The 21,086-nt window shown below is 39.9% G+C and overlaps 1 protein-coding gene across 2 annotated transcripts in view; it reads right to left on the reverse strand.

The window, feature by feature from the left end:
- The window catches only part of PROSER1 (proline and serine rich 1), a 68,125-nt gene that overhangs the window by 36,981 nt on the left and 10,058 nt on the right, over positions 1-21,086 (reverse strand). For both annotated transcript variants that reach the window (XM_008160426.3, XM_054720363.1), the window contains exons 4-9: positions 19,902-19,996; positions 18,813-18,906; positions 11,269-11,379; positions 9,545-9,628; positions 8,068-8,146; positions 7,389-7,484 (exon numbers count right to left, since the gene is read on the reverse strand). In XM_008160426.3, coding sequence (XP_008158648.1) covers positions 7,389-7,484; positions 8,068-8,146; positions 9,545-9,628; positions 11,269-11,379; positions 18,813-18,906; positions 19,902-19,996 — 559 coding nt within the window. The remainder of the gene's footprint in view (positions 1-7,388; positions 7,485-8,067; positions 8,147-9,544; positions 9,629-11,268; positions 11,380-18,812; positions 18,907-19,901; positions 19,997-21,086) is intronic.

Raw genomic sequence — 21,086 nt, forward strand, 5'->3', positions numbered from 1 at the left:
CGGTTCCGGTCAAGGGCATGTGCCTTGGTTGCGGGCACATCCCCGGTGGGGGGTGTGCAGGAGGCAGCTGGTCGATGTTTCTAGCTCTCTGTCCCTCTCCCTTCCTCTCTGTAAGAAATCAATAAAATGTATTAAAAAAAAAAGACTTAATATGATAAAAATGTCAATTTTCCCCAAATCCTATCTAATAAAGAGGGAATATGCTAATTGACCCTCATGCTGTCGCAAAGATGGTGGCACCCACAGCCAATAAGGAGGGAATATGCTAAGTGACTGCCACACCCTCAAAGATGGCAGCCCCCACAGCCACAAGATGGTGGCACCCAGTCTTCTCAGCCCCGCTGCAGCTGCAGGTGTGCAGCAAGGCCAGGCCTGCCCACAGGGACTGCCGCTGGAGTCCCCCAGTCCCCTCAGCAACCCAGCCGCCCAGGGCCGGCCCGAGGCACAGGCAAGCCTCTGATGGTGGCTGCCTAGCCGCCCAGGGCCACCCGAGGCTCAGGTAACCAGGGCCGGCCAAGGCTTGCGCTGCCAGCAGTGGCAGCAGCAGAGGTGTGAGGGGGCGTCACCTTCCCTGATCGCCAGGTTGCCTCCCACCCCAGAGGGCTCCCAGACTGTGAGAGGGGACAGGCTGGGCTGAGGGACCACCCCACCAGTGCATGAAAGAGTAAAGAATAAATTTCTGAAAATGGTTTAAATATAAAAATATTAAGAGACAGAGGAGGAAAATGGGAGATACCTGTAATATTATCAACAAAAAATATTTAACAAAAATAAAAATATTGTGAGTCAAAGCTAGCTTTATCACATATCAAAACATACTTTAAATCTGCTAATCAAGTGAATATGGCATCATTATAGCCTAATCCTAATATATAAACAGCCAGGGGCCATCACGACCGAAACAACCAGACGGACCACCGAACAGCAGGCTGCGTGGGGCGATCAGGCTGGCAGGAGGGGCAGTTAGGGGCGACCAGGCTGGTGGGGAGCGGGGACCGGAATTGGGGGTGACCAGGCTGTCAGGAGGGGGCAGTTGGGGCCGACAGGCAGGCAGGTGAGCAGTTAAGAGCCAGCGGTCCCTAATTGTGAGAGGGATGTCTGACTGCCAGTTGAGGCCTAATCCCCAGGATCAGGCCTAAACCAGCAGTCAGACATCCCCTGAGGGGTCCCGGATTGGAGAGGGTGCAGGCTGGGCTGAGGCCCAGTGCACAAAATACATGCACAGGTGGGTCTGGCTGGCCCACCCTGATAGGGGACAAGCGGGCCAGGCTAGCCAGGGGGAGGGGACACTGGAGGTTGGCAGGCAGGCCCCGCCCCTGACCAGGGTGGGGGGCCAATCAGAGGTGGGGCTGGCTCAACGGCAGGGCTGTGGGTGTTTGGCCAGCCCTGCCCCCTGGTTGAACTCCCAGTAAAGGGACAATTTGCATATTAGCCTTTTATTATATAGGATTGGGACAGAGTAAAAAACAAAACAAAACACAGAATTAGAGCTGAGTTATATGAAAACTAAAATCTGATATTTTAAAGCAGTAGAGAAAATAAATTAGTGAATAAATGATGCTCCCTAAATGACTATCATCTTGGGTGAAAAAATTAAGATGAACCTCTATTTTGCCCTGATGAGTATAAATTCCAGATGAAGTAAGAGTCTCACAAGACCTAGATTACCTGGTCTACCTAGAGTTAAGAAGATATGAATCAAGTTAACACGATTCCAGCTTTTCTTTCATAGACTCTATTTTTCTATTCAAAAATGTAAAACTGTAATGTTAAAAGGTACCATAAACAAAAGGAAGAAATAAGATAACGTATTTTGAAAATAATGTTTTGCAACTCACATCAACCAGAGTACTCAGCTGCAATCAGCAAAACTATTCTGGCCAGTAAAATAGAAAAAGAATTTATTAAATGAATTCGGCATGCACTACCCATTAAAATACCAACAGCATATTTCACAAATCTAGAATGAACTTTCCAGTAATTCATCTGGAATAAAAAAAGACCTTGAATAGCTATAGCAATCCTGAGAAGAACAAAGTAGGTGGGATTTCAATACCAGATATCAAGCTGTATTACAAAGCCACTGTTCTCAAAACTGTCTGGTACTGGCAAAAGAACAGACATATAGACGAATGGAATAGAATAGAGAACCCAGAAATCGACCCAAACTACTATGCCCAATTAATACTTGACAAAGGAGGCATGAACATATAATGGAGTCAAGACAGTCTCTTCAATAAATGGTGTTGGGAAAATTGGACAGATACATGCAAAAGAATGAAACTAGACCACCAACTTACACCATACACAAAAATAAACTCAAAATGGATAAAGGACTTAAACATAAGATGGGAGTGCCTCCCAAAGAGGAACCAAGATGGCGGCAAAGTTAAACAACTAAACTGCCGCCTCGCACAACTACTTCAAAAATACAACTAAAAGACAAAACGTCTACCACCCAGAACCATGGGAAAGCTGACTGAGTAGATTTACAACTAAGAAGAGAAAGGACCACAATCGCTGAAAAGCTGAGGTACGGAGGAGCGTGAATCGGGCTGGTGGCAGGCAACTGGGCACACGGCTTTTCTTCAACCCGAAGGTAGACAAGCTCCCGATCACTCTGAAATCCAGTTTCTGGGGACACGCGGGGGACCCAGACGCCTACGGGGAGAAGCTGGACTCTCGGCCATCGGATCGAAAAGTGAGAGTGACGTTTTTGCAGAGGGTCACCCAGCAATCAGTGTTTACTGCGCTGGAGCGCGAGACACGGGGACTTGGAAATGCGGAAAGGCAGAGACAGCTGATGGGAGCCATCGTCGTTTGCCACGCCCTAGCCTTGTGACGTCAAGAGACCCCGCCCCACCCTGAGACCCTGCAGTGCACATTCTACGAACCCAGGCTCCACACAGCGGCTTTTGCATATAAATGGCTTGTTCTGTAGCAGCTTAACCAAATTAACTGCAGCTCCAGTCAGACTGCTCCAAAACCACCCAAGCAAAGAGAAGAAAACTGTAGCTCTTGCTGTAGCTCCTGCTGGGAGGCCTCAGACCCACACCCCATTGAAGATACAGACACTAGTGTATCTAGTGGTTGGTGTATGATGACACCAGATTTCAACCACTCTCATAAGGGACACATTCAAGAGGCAGACTCAGTGAGCACCAAAGCCCTACTGTGTCTCCAGCACAGCAATTCTTCCTTTATAGACACAGCGGGTCCTTACAGCCAATTGACCTGGAGGTCAATTCCTCCCAGTGACACCAACAACAATCAAGACTTAACTACAACAAGGCTGTACACACAGTCCACAAAGGGGTACACCAAGAGTGTCCACCTCAGGTAACTAGGAGGCTGACCCGTTGAACCAATAGGACACCTAGCACATAAAGCTACCCAACCAACTCAGGGAAGCAGCGAAAATGAGGAGGCAAGGAAACAGATCACAAACAAAAGAAATGGAGGAGAACAAACGAATGGACATAGAGTTCAAAACCACGGTTATAAGGTTTTTCAAGAATTTCATGGGAAAGACCAATAAATTTAATGAGACCCTCGAGGATATGAATAAGGACCAACTAGAAATTACACATACACTGACTGAAATAAAAAATATTATACAGAGACCCAACAGCAGACTAGAGGAACACAAGAATCAACTCAAAGATTTGGAATACAAAAAGGCAAAGGGCACTCCTCCAGAGAAGCAAGAAGAGAAGAGAATTCAGAAAGTTGAAGGAAGTGTAAGAAGCCTCTGGGACAACTTTAAGCGTACCAACATCAGAATTATGGGGGTGCCAGAAGAAGAGAGAGAGCTAGATACTGAAAACCTATTTGAAGAAATAATGACAGAAAACTTCCCCCACCTGATGAAAGAAATAGACTTACAAGTCCAGGAAGCACACAGAACCCCAAACAAAAGGAATCCAAAGAGGACCACACCAAGACACATCATAATTAAAATCCCAAGGGCAAAAGACAAAGAGAGAATCTTACAAGCAGCAAGAGAAAAACAGTTACCTACAAAGGAGCACCCATATGATTATCAGCTGATTTCTCAACAGAAACTATGCAGGCCAGACAGGAGTGGCAAGAAATATTCAAAGTGATGAATAGCAGGAACCTACAACCAAGATTACTCTACCCAGCAAAGTTATCACTCAGAATTGAAGAGCAGATAAAGAGCTTCACAGATAAGAAAAAGCTAAAGGAGTTCATCACCACCAAACCAGTATTATATGAAATGCTGAAAGGTATTCATTAAAAACAGGAAAAAAGAAGAAAAAAATAAAGATAAAAATTATGAACAACAAATACATATCTATCAAGTGAATCTAAAAGTCAAGTGAATTAAAAATCTGAGGAACAGAATAAACTGGTGAACATAATAGAATCAGAGGCCTAGAATGGGAGTGGATTGATAATTCTCAGGGGAAAGGAGTGTCTGTGTGGGGATATGGGAAGAGACTGGACAAAAATCATACACCTATGGATAAGGACAGCAGGGGGGAGGTAAGGGCAAAGGGGGGGTGGGAACCGGGTGGTGGGGAGATGGGGGGAAAAAGGAGAAACAATTGTAATAATCTGAACAATAAAGATTTATTAAATTAAAAAAAAAAAAACACCATAAGATGGGAAACCATAAAAATACTAGAGGAATCCACAGGCAGAGAAATCTCAGACATATGCCGAAGCAATTTCTTCACTGATACTGCTCCTAGTGCAATGGAAACTAAAGATAAAATAATCAAATGGGACTACATCAAAATAAAAAGCTTTTGCACAGCAAAAGAAACCATCAACAAAACAACACGAAAGCCCACTGCATGGGAGAACATTTTTGCCAATGTTATCAGCGATAAGGGTTTAATCTCCAACATTTACAGGGAATCATACAACTTAACAAAAGTAAGATAAACAACCCAATAAAAAAATGGGCAACAGATCTAAATAGATACTTTTCAAAAGAAAACAGAAGGAAGGCCAAGAGGCTTATGAAAACATGCTCAAAGTCACTACTCATCCAAGAGATGCAAATCAAAACAACAATGAGGTACCATCTCACACCTGTCAGAATGGCTATCATAAACAAATCAACAAACAACAAGTGCTGGCGAAGACGCGGAGAAAAAGGAACCCTCGTGCACTGCTGGTGGGAATGCAGACTGGTGCAGCCACTGTGGAGAACAGTATGGAGTTTCCTCAAAAAACTAAAAATGGAACTCCTATTTGACCCAGTCATCCCACTTCTAGGAATATATCCCAAGAAAAGAGAAACACCAATTAGAAAGGATATATGCACCCCTATGTTCATAGCAGCACAATTCACCATAGCTAAGATTTGGAAACAGCCTAAGTGCCCATCAGCAGATGAGTGGATTAAAAAATTGTGGTAAATCTACACAATGGAATTACTACACTGCAGTAAAAAAGGAGTTCTTACCATTTGCAACAGTATAAAATGGAACTGGAGAGCATTATGCTAAGCAAAATAAGCCAGTCACAGAAAGATAAATATCACATGATCTCACTCATTTATGCAATATAATAAACAACATAAACTGATGAACAAAAACAGATCCAGAGACAGAGAAACATCGATCAGACCATCAAACCTCAGAGAGAAGGTAGGGGAGTGTAGGGGTTACAGGGAGAGATCAACCAAAGCACTTGTATGCATGCATATAAGCCTAACCAATGGACACAGACAACAGGGGTGTGAGGGCATGAGTGGGGGTAGGGGGTAGGGGGTAATGGGGGAATAAGGACACATATGTAACACCTTAATCAATAAAGAAATAAAAAAATAAAAAAAGAATCATAATAAAATTATAAATAAATTAAAAAAAAAAAATTGAGTCTCTGGGAAGGCAGATAAAAAGTTAGGTTCTACTCCTCCCCTAAACACACACACACACACACACACATATATATATGTATATACATATGTATATGTATATACATATATATATATATATATGTGTGTGTGTGTGTGTGTGTGTGTGTATATATATATATATATAAATAAAAACAGGTTATATGCAAATTAGCAGGGCATCACAACTGGCTTAGGACGAGGCTGCATCACAACTGCTCAGGAGGAGCTGCGCGCGCAGATGGGTGGGAGGGGACTGTGTGCCACCCCCAGCCCCAGCGGACACACAGCAGAAGTGGGAGTGTGCTCTGAGCGGCCATGGTGCGACTCGGAGCACACCCCACCCCAGTGGACACACACCTGGGGTGGGTGCGTGCTCCCAGAAGCCCCGGCATAGCTGGGAGCACACCCCTGGTGGGTGGCGGCAGCATCCGGAGGGAAGCCCGTGCTGGCAGTCAGGGGAAGGAAGGCCTATTCTTGCATGAATCTTCGTGCATCGGGCTTATAGTATAAAAATAAATGGCAGTGGATTAAAAGCTACACATTAAAAAAGAATCACTATAAAAGTAATTAGAGAATGAATATAGATGATATTTTTATACTGTTGGGATGAGGAAGGGTTTCCTGAGCAAAAAATAAAACTCAGAAAAGTCAAATAAGTAATATCTGATTAAAATAAAGATTAAATTTTTTAAAAGACAAATTAAAATGTAAGCTAAATCAGCCTTATTAGATTGGCAAAAGTCAAAATATAGATAATATCCCATGTTGAAAAGATGTGAAGAAACTGTACACTACATACTCTCACTGGCAGGTATAAATTAGTACTCTTTTTGGAGAAGAGTTTGGCAATATCTGTCTCTAATAATAAAAGGGTAATATGCTAATTAGACCAGACATCTTCCAGATGTCATCCTGTCATCCTTCCTGACAAAGCCAGGGCCTGAGTGAAGCCAGCCTGGGTCCCGGGTGCCTGTGGCTGGCCGGAGGAGGGAAGCCCGGGTCCCGGAGGGAAGCCAGTGCTGGCAGCCCGGGTCCCGGGTGCTGCAGGGAAACCAGGGGAAGGAATGTCTACTCTTGCACGAATTTTTGTGCATTGGGCCTCTAGTATAGAATAAAATATTTATACTTCATATCCCATGTTCCCAAGGAAAAGGTTAACTGGAAAGTGCTGGGGAAAGAGTTTAAGCCCCTCTAAGCACCCCCTTATAAGACTTTCTTCCCCATGGTAGAAATAATTTGCGCAAATGGTAATATCCATTAAGACAATTATACTTTTTCTGCCGAAGTTTCTTGCTCATGAGAAATGATTCTTATTTCTATAACCCGCTCATGTTCACACATGTAGTCGAAGAGCGCTCTAGGAAAATCTCCATATCACACTGGGATTCATCAATCGGCTCTTAGTTTGTGCTCCCTCTTTTATGATACACCATTTCAAACAACTATCCCTTCCAAGTGTACATTCATGTATGAATAATTTATATATTTTGAACACCCCATAACATTAGTTTACCTGTTCCTGCTGGATTAGGAGTATATGGAGGTGGAGGGGGTACACCAGGAGCTATGACGTTGGCTAATGGTACTAGACCTGCATTGTTATAAGCACCTAAAATAAAAACATAATAGAAAAATATATAATTTATTATCATTTTGTGGCCACGAGTTCAACTATATTAATGCATCTATCTAATTTATTTTTAAAACTGCAATATAATAGAGTCGCGTTGTATGTGAAGGTTTGGTACTGGATTAGGTGAAAATAGATCAAATAAGATAATTAGAGATTCTTATTTCCAACACTACATGCTAACCCCAGGCATAAGCTCACTAAATGGCATGGCAGGTAGAACCTGCCATACTTAAATTATTATAAGTTCAGTAAGGATGCCTTTGAATACCAATTATCAAAAAGAGATTCAAGACGATTTACCAAAGAGAAAAGCCATGATAATAAATAAAGTCGAAAAATAATCTATAATTCATTTAGCCAAAGGAAAATATCCTAAGTAAATTATCTGCTGCATTGTTGTAGACCAAGACACTAGTTAAGCTGACTGTGGGTAAGTTAAGAAATCACAGAACATTTTATAGGTGCTTGAGATTTCCCAAGTACATATACCAACACTTACTTTCAATTCAGTAAGTAAAGAGCAAAATAAAAAAGTGTAAAACATGAAAGAACTCCTTACTTGGTGTAATAGTTGCATGTGGCCGACATGGAGGTATTGGATAAGGAACGGGTTTATGTGGATTGTATGTTGAAGGAGGCTAAATGAGGGGGCAAAGTACAGCAGTTAGAAGTAAATCAACTAAGCACTCTGCTGGCAAAACAAAATGTAACTTGTTCCAAAATATTTAGTCATAAGAGGCTAAAAATGCCCAGCAAAGCTAATGCTACTGGACCAACACATGGCACAAACAAGGAAAATTTATTTGCTTTAAAACATGTGGTTCCTATTAAATTCCAAAGGTAAACCCTGCCCAAGATTGCCACAGAAGTGTTTTATTTCAGCATCAAATCATCTCCAGTGAAGGGTCAGATCTTATCCCAAACAGCCAATTTCTCTCTGATCTGCCTAATTTGATTCAAGGATTCCTAACTCTTTCTATGTAACAAAAGAAATCCATTAGCTTTTGGAATTAAAGCTACCCAAGAACCTTCAAAACTCCTCCAAACTTATTAGGAATGCATTCATCTTACCCTTTTTTCCCCTTTTGAAAATCAAAAACAAAAAACAGTTTTCTTTAGCATTCAACATGCTGCCAAATGTAGCAGAATATAGCCTGGAATTATGAATTCAGTATTTTAGTATTTTTTTTTTTTTTGCCTTTTGAAATCCACAAATCTTTTATCTTTGATGGAACTTATATAAATAATAAAGAACTTAAAAGAACTGGTCTCTAGAGAAGCAGAGGTATCTGAAAAGCTAAGCCAAATACTGTACTTTTATGATAGAGAGAGAGAGAGAGAGAACAAGAGAGAGAGAGACTCACATGAATGAGCAAGCACACCTGCTAAAGGGAGCGTATCCTTATTTTCTTGGTGCAGAAGGGCTCTACTGACAATAAAGGACCCAGATTCTTTCTAGCTCTCATAATGGCAGTCCTGTACGATGCACTAGTCTTGTGCAAAAATTCTGATCTGTAACTATTTTTCTATAAACAACTGCCATGGGAGTTATCAGGTGGACAGGAAGGAACTGCAAGGTGGCAATGTGGAGGCCTGCAGTACTTCAATTTTAATGATCCTTCAAGCCACCGGTTGTCTTCTGTTCAATTTATATTCCAATCAATTATTATCACTCCCTTGAAAATCTTCTTAGTCCTTGCTCTGTCTTGTTTTACTAACACTAACACTAATTTGGCCAAACCATAATCTTAAAGTGAACCCTCCATACTTTATACTTCCAAAGGAACAGCTAAATGAGGCAGGAGAAAAAAATAAAAACAAATTATGTGTTTTCACTTTAAAACAAAACATTAAATTCAAAAGGGCCCTTAGCACTATTAACTAATTATACTATATTGTCCTAGGCCATGCATTTTCTGAGGGATTTTAGTATACTTTGAACTTCCCAACACACAAAAAAGAATTTATGCTTTGAACAGACAGAAAACTACATCTAAGAGTTATGACCTGTTTCATCATTTATTTTCTAAACATACTGGTTTAGATGGTCCAAGAATCCGTGCAGCTATCCCTTTGCCTTCATTGGTACATTCTTCACCATCTTTTTTCAAAGGGGTTCCCTGTAAAAAAGAAAAAGAATTGAGACTTTTAAGAAACACTAAAACAAAACAAAAACCCCTCACTATATAGGCAGATCTCATTTTATTGTACTTTTCCTTTATTGCACTTCACAGATATCGCATTTTTTACATCAAAGGCAAACCTTCACCAACAAAAAGGTTAAGACTTGCTTTATTGTGGCACTCCCTTTATTGAAGTGGTCTGGAATTGAACCCACAATATCTCTGATGAATGCCTGTATTATAGTGAAGAAAAGGACCTGGTAGGCATTTAAAGACTTGGATTCCAGATTCAATCCTGCCCTGGATGCATGACCCTGTTAAGTTCCTCATCACTCTTCTGCCACGGAATCCTCAAAACAGGTACAGGGGTCCTCAGAAGTACACACATAATAAGAGAACAGGATAAAGCACGCTTTAATTATTTTCCCTCCCAACAGGTGCAATCAGAAATAAGACTTCCAATGCTATAGTATATGTAAGAATCAAAGAGTACCTGTATTACAGTTGAAACATAATGACAAAAAAAATGGTGTTCTCTATAAGCATTAAGCATGATAGTTTATATTATACAAGAACAAATGAGACCTCACTCAAGGCTGCTATAATTAACAAGCCAGAATAAGTTGACTATTACACTGAGTCACCCTAATAGTGTGTGTCCCTAAATGGTTGGAAGCCAACTTCCAAGATGGTGCCCAGTGATCCTCACCTCCAACATGCTCTGTTCAGTCCCCTTCCAGAATGAATAGAGCTAACCTGTGCAACACACAGGATATTCCAGAAATGATGGCATTTGACTTCCAAGGCTAAGTCATACAAGACAACACAGATTCCACCTATCTTCTACTAGATGATTGGCTCTGGTGGAAGTCAGCTACCATGTCATGAGGTACTCAACCAGCACTATGGAAAAGTCCTTATGATAGAGAACAAAGACCTCTTGCCAACAACCTACACTAACCTGCCAGGCATGTAAGTGAGCCACTTTGGAAGTACAGTCTGGAGCTCCAATTAAGCCTTCAGATAACTGCAGCCTCATGAGAATCCCTGAGCCAGGACCAAGCTAAGCCATTCCCAGATCCCTGATTCATAGCAACTACATGAGATGATAAATGTTTTCTGTTTTAATCCACTAAGTTTTAGGGTTATTTATAACATTACAATAATAAACACCATTCTTTGAAACAGCTAACTTACAAAAAAGCTTAGAAACACTGGATGATATAAAAACCAGTTTCTTTCTTATAAGACTTCTCAGAGGCTTTATTATACAATGGGATTTTCCAGGAAAAAAATATTGCATGTAGTTTTCCAAACATACTTAACTGTGAAACTGTCTGAGGAATACTGAGAGATGCTCTTTTACTAAATGTAAATCAGTGCTTCTACAATACTTGGAAAAACAAAACAAAATCATCTTCTTTGTTATTTGGCTTGTTCTTCTGTCCATTTTACAAAAATACTTTAATGTAGTTTATATATCAACTCTCAATATATGAATTAAGTTGCTGACATAACAAAATTTCTTTTCTTTGTAGAAGCCTCATCAACTTACATTTTCTTTAAATATCATAACTATGCTATATTTCACATTTAGCCACAAGAAGTTTCAGATATAGCTATAAAAGTATGCTTACTGGGAAAATTCCATTTATGCGACTAGGTTTTCCTTTGGGATATGGATTTCCTGGGATTGTTCCACAGGAAGATATCATAGCATGAGGAGCTTTGCAGCCTCCTTTGAAAGCCTGTAACATAAAAAAGAAGAGAGTGGTAAAAATACACACACAAATAAACTTATAAAATTAAGTATCCTGGACTTTGGAAAGTCCTGCTATAAAACATGAATTAAGGAACAGCATCCCATTCAATCTGTTCTTATATCAATCAGCACTTATAATGGTAAACATGACCAAAATTAATAAGTAAAAATCACTTTATTTAAGTGGAGTTATTAAAATGGTAACAAAGTTTTTAATGTCACGACTAAGATTCAAAGATATCTTCACAATGCATTTTGTAAACTGTGTGCAAAAATGTCCATTTACTATTGAATATGTTCCATTTTTCCAATGACCAAGAAATAACATTGTCCAACTCTATAATCACCAACCTCATGTTACAGACAAAGCACGGAGATCACTTAGATGAAAGAAACATGGTTTCCATTCTGAAGAAGTTTACAACTTAAAGGAGGAAACAGAAACAAATAACATGCGGCATGGGGTGTCTAAAGAGCTGTAATGTTAAAAAAAGCAGAGTGTTCAATTTAATGTTATATAACTTTGATATATATTGAGGGATGGGACTTTGGTGTGGTTTAATATTTTATCCCCAGCTTCTAAAACGATGCTTAACACATATTGAGTTACTGACCAATAAATACTTATTAAGTAAATGAAAATTACTATATTAGATAATATACATTCCAATAGATTTATACTATGTTATAGGAATATCAAGTTATGTATAAATAGTTCTATTTAAAAATATGTATGATATTCTATATATTGTTGTAGAGATACATTAGTTGTATCCACTGTGTGGCCAGATTATTATGATCTCTGAATGCATAATAATCTGGCCACTCAGTGTAATAAAAGGCTAATATGCAAATTGTCCCCTCGACTAGGAGTTCGACCAGCAGGCAGGCTGGCCAACCACCTATGTCCCATCCCCCTGGTCAGGCTGGCCAGACCCACCCATGCACGAATTCATGCACCGGGCCTCTAATACACACACACACACACACACACACACACACACACACACACACTGAGTGGCCAGATTATTATGCGTTCAGAGATCATAATAATCTGGCCACTCAGTGTAAATTCATTCACACATATCATTAGCTATATAATCCAGCCTACTACTAATAGCCCAATCCTAAAAATCATCTCAATTTGGGAATATTATGAATAGTTCCAGGATAAATACCCTTATATATTAATTTGTACTTTTCTATTTATTTCCACAGAATAAATTTCTAAATAGCATTTGTGGATTAAAAGATGTGAACATTTTAAAGGCTCTTCAAGTTTACCTTCCAGAAACACTGTACATTGACCAGAGGGACTATTCCACAGAACACTCAGACCCAGATTATTTCTGAGAAAGAAATGACATGATCAGAATGTTTTATTAGGAAAAAAACTACAGCAGAAAATTCTTGATGCCTTAAAGAACTTAGTCAAGGAAACCAATGAAGAACTTACTAAAGTAAAGAAATACGGGCTCACAGAAAGGGAAGTCCTCATAACTTCTGGCTATAAAAACCAGTGGGAATTGTGGCTGAGTGAGAAGGAGGGCTGCTGGAGTTCAAGGCAGTTCCTCTTAAAGGGCTTGTACATGGACTTACTCCAACTCTCACCCTCCGAGTTCTAGTGCCGGGGAAGCAGCTTGAAAGGAGCCAGAAACACATGGGGAGGAACTGAATTTTTAGTATCAGGCCGAGAACTGAAGGGTCAGCTTTCTGCCAGAAAAAAAGTACTGACAGAGGCCACTGTTCCTTTTTCTGAAACATTCCCTCTCTCCAAACAGAGCCAGCAGGTGGGCACCATATCTGAGTCTCCATCAACCTAGCTAACATTGTCTGCCCTGACCTGGTGATTCCCTGAGACCCCACCCCACCCAATTGTGGGCCCATCCAAGACATTTCCAGTGGCTTTTCCATACCAATGGTCTCTCTTGCCTCATGCTTCAGACTTTACTAAAACTTGTCAAACAAGCAGCATCTGGCTTATGTGTATGCTGTAACTCTTGTTAAGTGGCCCCAGGCCAAGCACTAGTGGCTGCTGGACTTGGTTCGCAGCTTGGCCTCTCCTGAGCACCTCCAATCCCAAGACAAGTAACAGCCATCTGCGGATCACTGGGTAGCTTGAGCTAGGTGGCCCCAGGCAAGGCACATGTATTAACTGACCTTGCTCCTCCTGGGAGGCCCCAAAGTCAGTGCACCCGATGGACAGCTTCAGATCATACCAGATTACCACCCTACCATCTACAAAAGGGACACACTCAGGTGCAGACTCCGGGAACACCAAAGCCCCAGTGAAGCAAGTCCTGCTCTGTAGGATCAACTCCATTGTAGTCACAGAAGGTACTCACAGCCAATTCCTTCCAGTGACACCAATAGCATTTGTGGTTCCACTACAGCAGGACAGTGCACACAGCACACACAGGGGTGCATCTGGAACACCCAACTACTATGACCGGGGAGGCTGAGCCAGGGCCCTACAGGACAAGGTCACTCTATCAAGTCCAGGAGATGTAGCAGCTCTACCTAATACATAGAAACAAACGTAGGGAAGCAGACAAAATGTGGAGACAAAGAAATAGGTTCTAAATGAAAGAACAGGAGAAATTTCCAAAATAATAAATTTTCAAAATAAATGAAATGGAGGCAAGCAAACTACCAGATACATAGTTCAAAACAATGGTTAAGGAACTTATTAAGTGAGAGGTTCATAGAACTTAGTGAAGTAGATACAAACTTTTAAAGATCAGAAAGAAGATAAGGATGTTTACTCTCACCATTTCTATTGAACTTGTACTGGAGGTTTTAGCCAGGGTCATTAGGAAAAAATTATATGTATCTTTGCAGATGACATGATATTGTATATAGAAAATCCTATATTGTATATATAAATTCTTTTTCAACAGGATTTTCAACATCATGAAAAAGGACATAGAAAGCAGTCAGAAATGAAGGATATACTAATTGAAATAAAGAATAATTTATAAGGAATTAACGGTACAGCAGATGAAGCTGAGAATCAAATCAGCAATTTGGAAAATAAAGAAGCAAAAGACACTCAATCAGAACAACAAAAAGAAAAAAAGAATCCAAAACCCAAATTATAACTGAAGATAGACTTAAGGAAGGATAGTAAGAAGCGCAGAAAATTCCGGAGCAAGTGGAATGAGGAAATTGACATAGATAGCTGAACAAACTGGCCAAACAATTTATAGCCAGATACAAAAGATCACCGTCCTAGAGGTAACACCTAGGTCTCAGTTGTATTTCCATTCCAGTCCCAGAAAAGCTGATGAAACTCTAAGAGACCCTCCCCTAAAACTTTCCTAAACTCCCAGCCTTACACCATCAAAACGAAGCTTCTAGCTCATGCTCTCCCTCCCAGAAGCATACCCACACCTTTCCCTTTCAAAGCCTCCTTTCCCCCCACAGGCATGCATCAACTAAACTCTAATGGACACCACAAGACTTGCAACCAGGGGAGCAATGGGCAGCAGCAGCTAATCCCAGGCAAGCCCCGTGAACCTGTCTCCAAGGCCCCCTCTCTTTGACTTTCCAGTGAGCTGACAACAGTCCAGCCCAGACATTTATTTCCTATAACATTTCTAGATTGCCAAAGCAGCCTCTCCTAGGCTCTCCTATTGCTTCTTCTATCCTAAGCCCTTCCTTCTTTCACTGTCGCTAACTTTAATAAATGGACTCTCAAAATCACCTGAACTCATATTGTGAAATCTCTTGTGCACAAAATCCAGAACCCACACACTACCGGCCAGCCCTAGGAAGAACTGCTACAGGCTGGACTCCTTTCCAGTAACAGTGTGGAGAGCCTCTGGAACAACTTCAAGTGTGCCAACATTGCATCATGGGGGTATCGGAAGGAGAAGAGAATGAGCAAGAAATTGAAAACCTATTTGAAGAAAAAAAAATGACAGAAAACTTCCCTAACCTGGTGAAGGAAATAGATGTAAAAGTCCAGGAAGCAGAGTCCCAAAAAAGATGAACTTAAAGACACCCAAAACCAAGACACATGCAAAAGGTTCAAGACCATCAAGAGAAAAAGATTAGTTACCTAAAATTGACAAATTAGTTGACCTATTTTTACTTATGCAGAAACATTTGTATAATTAAAATTATTTATGGAAAGCTTAATTTCACAGAGAAGTTTTCTATATGTATTATAGTAATTTTAAATTTATACTGAATAGGTCTAGTAAAAGTGTGCATTCACCAGTCACTGTTAATAAACAAATGCACATGGCTGGGATGTGGCGTAGCACAAAAAGAAACATCAGCCAGCAGGAGTTAAAACTGCTGACGAGAGTCATGCCATGGGACAACCAATTGCATATTATGTGGTGTGATCACATTCTCATCATTCGCCTAACATTGTTTACAAGCAGTGACCCTTGGATTTAAATATGTAGATTATAGCTCTGGATATGTAATATTTATGTCACTGAAATTACTACAGTATTTTTTTCCAACTTATGACCTATTCACTAAAATTTAAAAAAAGTAGTAGTGAATGAATAACAAAAAAATAACCTGTTAATTTAATTATAAGCAAATCTTGGTTAAAAGCATTTAAAAATTAATAGGGTGTTAATTTTCACATATGACATACAGACTGGAAATTTTGTCTGTTAAATCCAAAGTGTGTTAAATCAAGGTCCGCAAAATCAAGGGCTTACTATATGTAAACCAAGATCACTCAATTCAGCAAAGCTATCAATTTAGAATCAAAGAACATATAAAGAGCTTCCCAGACAAGAAAGAAAAAGTTAAAGGGGTTGATCACAACCAAACCAGTATTACATGAAATGTTAAAGTATCTTCTTTTAAGAAGAAGGAAAAAAAAGATAACACATATGAACAATAAATTGACAATCTATACCAGGCGTCCTCAAACTACGGCCCGTGGGCCACATGCGGGTGTTTTTGCCGTTTTGTTTTTTTACTTCAAAATAAGATATGTGCAGTGTGCATAGGAATTTGTTCATAGTTTTTTTTAAACTATAGTCTGGCCCTCTAACGGTCTGAGGGACAGTTAACTGGACCCCTGTTTAAAAAGTATGAGGACCCCTGATCTACACTAATAAAAGAGAAACATGCAAATTGACTGTACCTCTGCTATGCCACAAGCCACGCCCACCAGCCAATCAGGAGTGACTATGCAAATTAACCCAACCAAGATGGCTGCGGCCATGGAGCCAGCAGGAGGCTTGGGTTTCCCTGGCAATGGAGGAAGCCAAGCTTCCCGCAGCCCTGGCCTGCCCTGGCCTCTGCTCAAGGCTACAAAGTTTCAATTACAGAAGATAAATAAATCCCAACAAAAATGGCAGCAGACACGGAGCTGGAGAGAGCAGGAGGCTTGGGGGCTATCAAACCTGTAGGGGAGGGCAGTTAGGGGTAATCACGCTGGCAGAGGAGGGAAGTTGGGGGTGACTGGGCCTGCAGAGAAGGGCAGTTGGGGGGGACCCAGGCCTGCAGGGTAGGGCAGTTAGGGGTGACCAGAACTGCAGGGGAGGGCAGATAGAGGCAATCAGGCTGGCAGAGGAGTGGTTAGGGGGGGATCAGGCTGGCAGGCAGAAGCAGTTAGTGGCAATCAGGAAGGCAGGCAGGCGAGCAGTTGGGAGCCAGCAGTCCTGGATTGTGGGAGGGATGTCCCAGACTGGAGAGGGTGAAGGCTGGGCTGAGGGACACACACACCCCCGTGCACGAATGGCATGGATTGGGCCTCTAGTAAGTATATATTTATCAACAAGAGGATCTAAAAAACAAAATAAATTAACAAGCAGAGCAAAAACAGATTCTTAGATATAGAAGTCATTTCTGACAGCTGCCAGATAGGAGGGAGACTGGGAGGATGGGTAAAAATGGTGAAGGGATTTAGAAGTTCAAATTGGATGTTATAGAATAGTCATGTGGATGTAAAGTTCAGAATAAAGAGTATAGTCAATAATATTTGAATAACTATATCTGGTGTCAGATGGGTATGAGTTCTAACAGGATGATGACTTAGTAAATTATAGAATGTTTAATCACTGGGGTGTACACCTCAAACTAATATATTACACTAGAGGCCCGGTGCATGAAATTTGTGCACTGCGGGGGGTTGTCTCAGCCCAGCCTGCACCTTCTCCAATCTGGGACCCCTTGGGGGATGTCCGACTGCCTATGGGATCGGGCCTAAAATGGCAGTCGGACATCCCTCTCACAATCCAGGACTGCTGGCTCCTAACCACTAGCCTGCCTGCCAGCCTGATCACCCCCTAACAACTCCCCTGCCAGCCTGATCGACGCCTAACTGCTCCCCTGCAGGCCCAATCACCCCCAACTGCCCTCCCCTGCTGGCCTGATCGCCCACAACTAACCTCCCCTGCCAGCCATCTTGTGGTGGCCATGTTTGACCACATGGGGGCAACCATCTTGTGCGATGGTGTGAGGATCAATTTGCATATTACTTCTTTACTATATAGGATGTCAACTGTAATTTAAAAAAAAAAAAAAAGGTATTAAAATGTGGGCTTAGGCCCTAGCCAGTTTGGCTGATTGGTTCGAGTATTGGACTGCAGACTGAAGGTTCACAGGTTCAATTCTGGTCAAGGGTACGTACCTCAGTTTTAGGCTTGATCCCGGATGCGGGCAGGTGTGTGCAAGGAGGCAACATTGTGTCTCTCTCACATAGATGTTTCTCTCTCTCTGTCTCTCCCCCTCCCTTCTACTCTCTCTAAAAACCAATGGGAAAAATATCCTCAGATGAGTATTAACAATAACAAAAAATGTGGACTTAAGTATTGCTTCTGCTACAGTAATTTATGACTAAGGCAAAGTTCTCTACTCTCCCTAAGCTTAGTAAAGGGTGTCAGGATTAATGATTAGGCTGCAAGGCCTAGCCTTCAATTACTAATTCAGTTTCCAGCCATCAAAATCCTAAGAAGTCACTACCTTATATGACAAATCAAGTTTTCTAGCCTTGGGCAAGTACCACTTTTCACCCTCCCCAGAGGTTTTAAATTAATAAACTGGGATTTTGCTTTATTGTTCATCTCTTATGAATTTGATTAATATAAGTTTAATGACAAAGCAAATTCAAACAACTAAGTTCCTAAACAGAAAAAATTAAAGACAAAAGCTTGGAGCCATGGTAAAGCTATCAAGGAACTGAGAATAAATGCCACATGAGGTTCAAACTGAGTGGCCAACTGGCTCCTCACTTTCAAGCTATCTCTTCATCCTACAGTGTCCCTTTCACTCAGCTCTATTTCTTCTGCATATTCTGTAAGAATGTCATCATTAACCCATCACATGGCAGCAGTCAGGTTATTCATCAAAGTTAGTATAGGAAAAAGATTAAAACTTTTTTCTTCATCAACATTCAAAAAAACCACGGTACCATTTATATAGCAATCTTGAGATAATTACCTGCTCAAGTACTCTCTTACATCGTTTCTTCTCAGACATATTTATCCTGAATAAATCTTCAATGGGACGAGAATTTTGTGCATCAACAATGTTTCTACAAAAGAAATACAATTTAGTTTTTCACTTAAGAACCAGGACAGCATACAGAGGCCTGTTGACCTCTTGTTTTACCACACAAATATATCTGAGTAAGCTGTTGTCCATGACAGAGAGAGAAAAGTGTGATTAATTAACTGGTGAATATAAATAAAATGTTATATAAAGGTGGTAAATATAATAACTGAGGTTTATCTGGCTACCTCAAAGTAACAAAGTAATGCTATACATAAAATTCACTATTTTGAGATTCTTGAAAATACACCCTCTCACTGAGTGCTACGAGAGCTATTATAATAAAACAAACCCCTGTGTTAAATGCATAAAAATTATGATTGATCTAAAGATGAAGTTTTACCTTATGATAAATTTTGTGTTTTATAAATACCGTATATAAGGAATTTAAAAATGCAAGTGCTATAAACAAACAACTTAGAGACTTTTTCATTTATGCAGAAGGGAAGAGTCCTTTTCTCTTTGGGCTTACGTTCATTATAATCATGTATTAAATGCTGTGCTAGGAGCTTTTGCATATCGTATAGTATTTAAAGTTCACACACCCTATTAAGTAGCTCAGTGAGGTCCTTATTTTTACAAGTGAGGAAAATAAGATCCAGAAAGAATAAGTACATATAAAGCCAAAAAAAAAGTTATCAGAATGTGGTAGAATCTATCTAACTATAAATCCTATGACTTTATCAATGAGCCTTTCAAGTTATTCACAGTAGGGAGGCAAAGCAAGTCATTAATATACAGATAAATTAAAACAAATAATTAAACTTCATAAGCCCCATTATTTTGTAAATTATTGTCATGTGTAATAAGCACACTAGATATTTTGATATAAGAATTCAGCATTATACTTTAATAGATTTTATTAGAGTTCTATTTAATAATATAATTCTGAGAGATTAACAAACACTGAGTTAAAAGACTCTTAAAAAATCCTCGAACTTTCCTCCAATGAAGGAAAAAAAAAAAAGTAATACTTACGAAGCTAATAGTTCAAGAGCAAATAGTTTGTCTTTACTGAAGGTGAAACAGTTGAGTATTTTGACCACTTCTGCTGGGTGAACAGCCACCATTTTCTATTAATATAAAAATAATTTTAATTTGAACATGAGAAATTTTCAAGCCAGAAAATTTGGGGGAATGAATAACTAGTCAATGTTTGTAATTTAAATATTTGAGGTGAAAACTGCTTACTCAAAAGTAAGCTCTAACTAATATCAGAATTAAACTTCACCTTTCAATGTAATTATTTCAAATAAAAATCTAAATTCTCCTATGTGCTCTTTTTTAATCCATATTTCTCAATGTGTTCTTCCATAGAAAAAATAATTTACATGTACTACTTTCCTCCAAAAGGTTGGCTAAAAAGGATATTTGCAAATATGGGAGATATATTGCTCAAAAAGGTAAAAAAAAAAAAAAAAAAAACAACTACATTTCTTAAAGTACAAGGTATGCCATAATCAGCACTTCTTAAAATGAGGTCCATGGTGCTATGTAGTGTTACTAAAAATGAGTGTTACAGTAAGACCAGTTAGAAAAAGATGGACTAAACAGGTTTCTTTACTGCAGAACTCTCTTAAGCAGTTGTTCTCAACCTTCCTGATGCCGTGACCCTTTAATACAGTTCCTCATGTTGTGGTGACCCCCAACAATAAAATTATTTTCGTTGCTACTTCATAACTGTAATTTTGCTACTGTTAATGAATTGTAATGTAAATATCTGTGTTTTTCGATGGTCTTAGGCAACCCTGCTAGCAGTTCTTGAGAGCAGCTGATGTAGAGCCTAAGACCATCGGAAAACACAGATATTTACATTACGATTCATTAACAGTAGCAAAATTATAGTTATGAAGTAGCAATGAAAATAATTTTATGCTTCGGGGTCACCACAACATGAGGAACTGTATTAAAGGGTCGCAGCATCAGGAAGGTTGAGAACCACTGCTCTTAAGTCTTATGTTAATGTGCATTGTGGCACCCCAAATTTATATGGAATATTACATAACTTATTTGAACGAGGTTCTTTATTTTTGAAGAGCAGGTAGAAGATTTGGCCAATTTAAAGATTTACGTTAAAAATGGAGGCAATCCAAAGCAAAGCCAATGTAATATCACTTAAAATCAACACCCAACAGATTCCTAAATTTGGATCGGTGATTTTTA

The sequence above is a fragment of the Eptesicus fuscus genome, chromosome 8 (assembly GCF_027574615.1).
Source record: "Eptesicus fuscus isolate TK198812 chromosome 8, DD_ASM_mEF_20220401, whole genome shotgun sequence".
Classification (NCBI taxonomy): domain Eukaryota; kingdom Metazoa; phylum Chordata; class Mammalia; order Chiroptera; family Vespertilionidae; genus Eptesicus; species Eptesicus fuscus.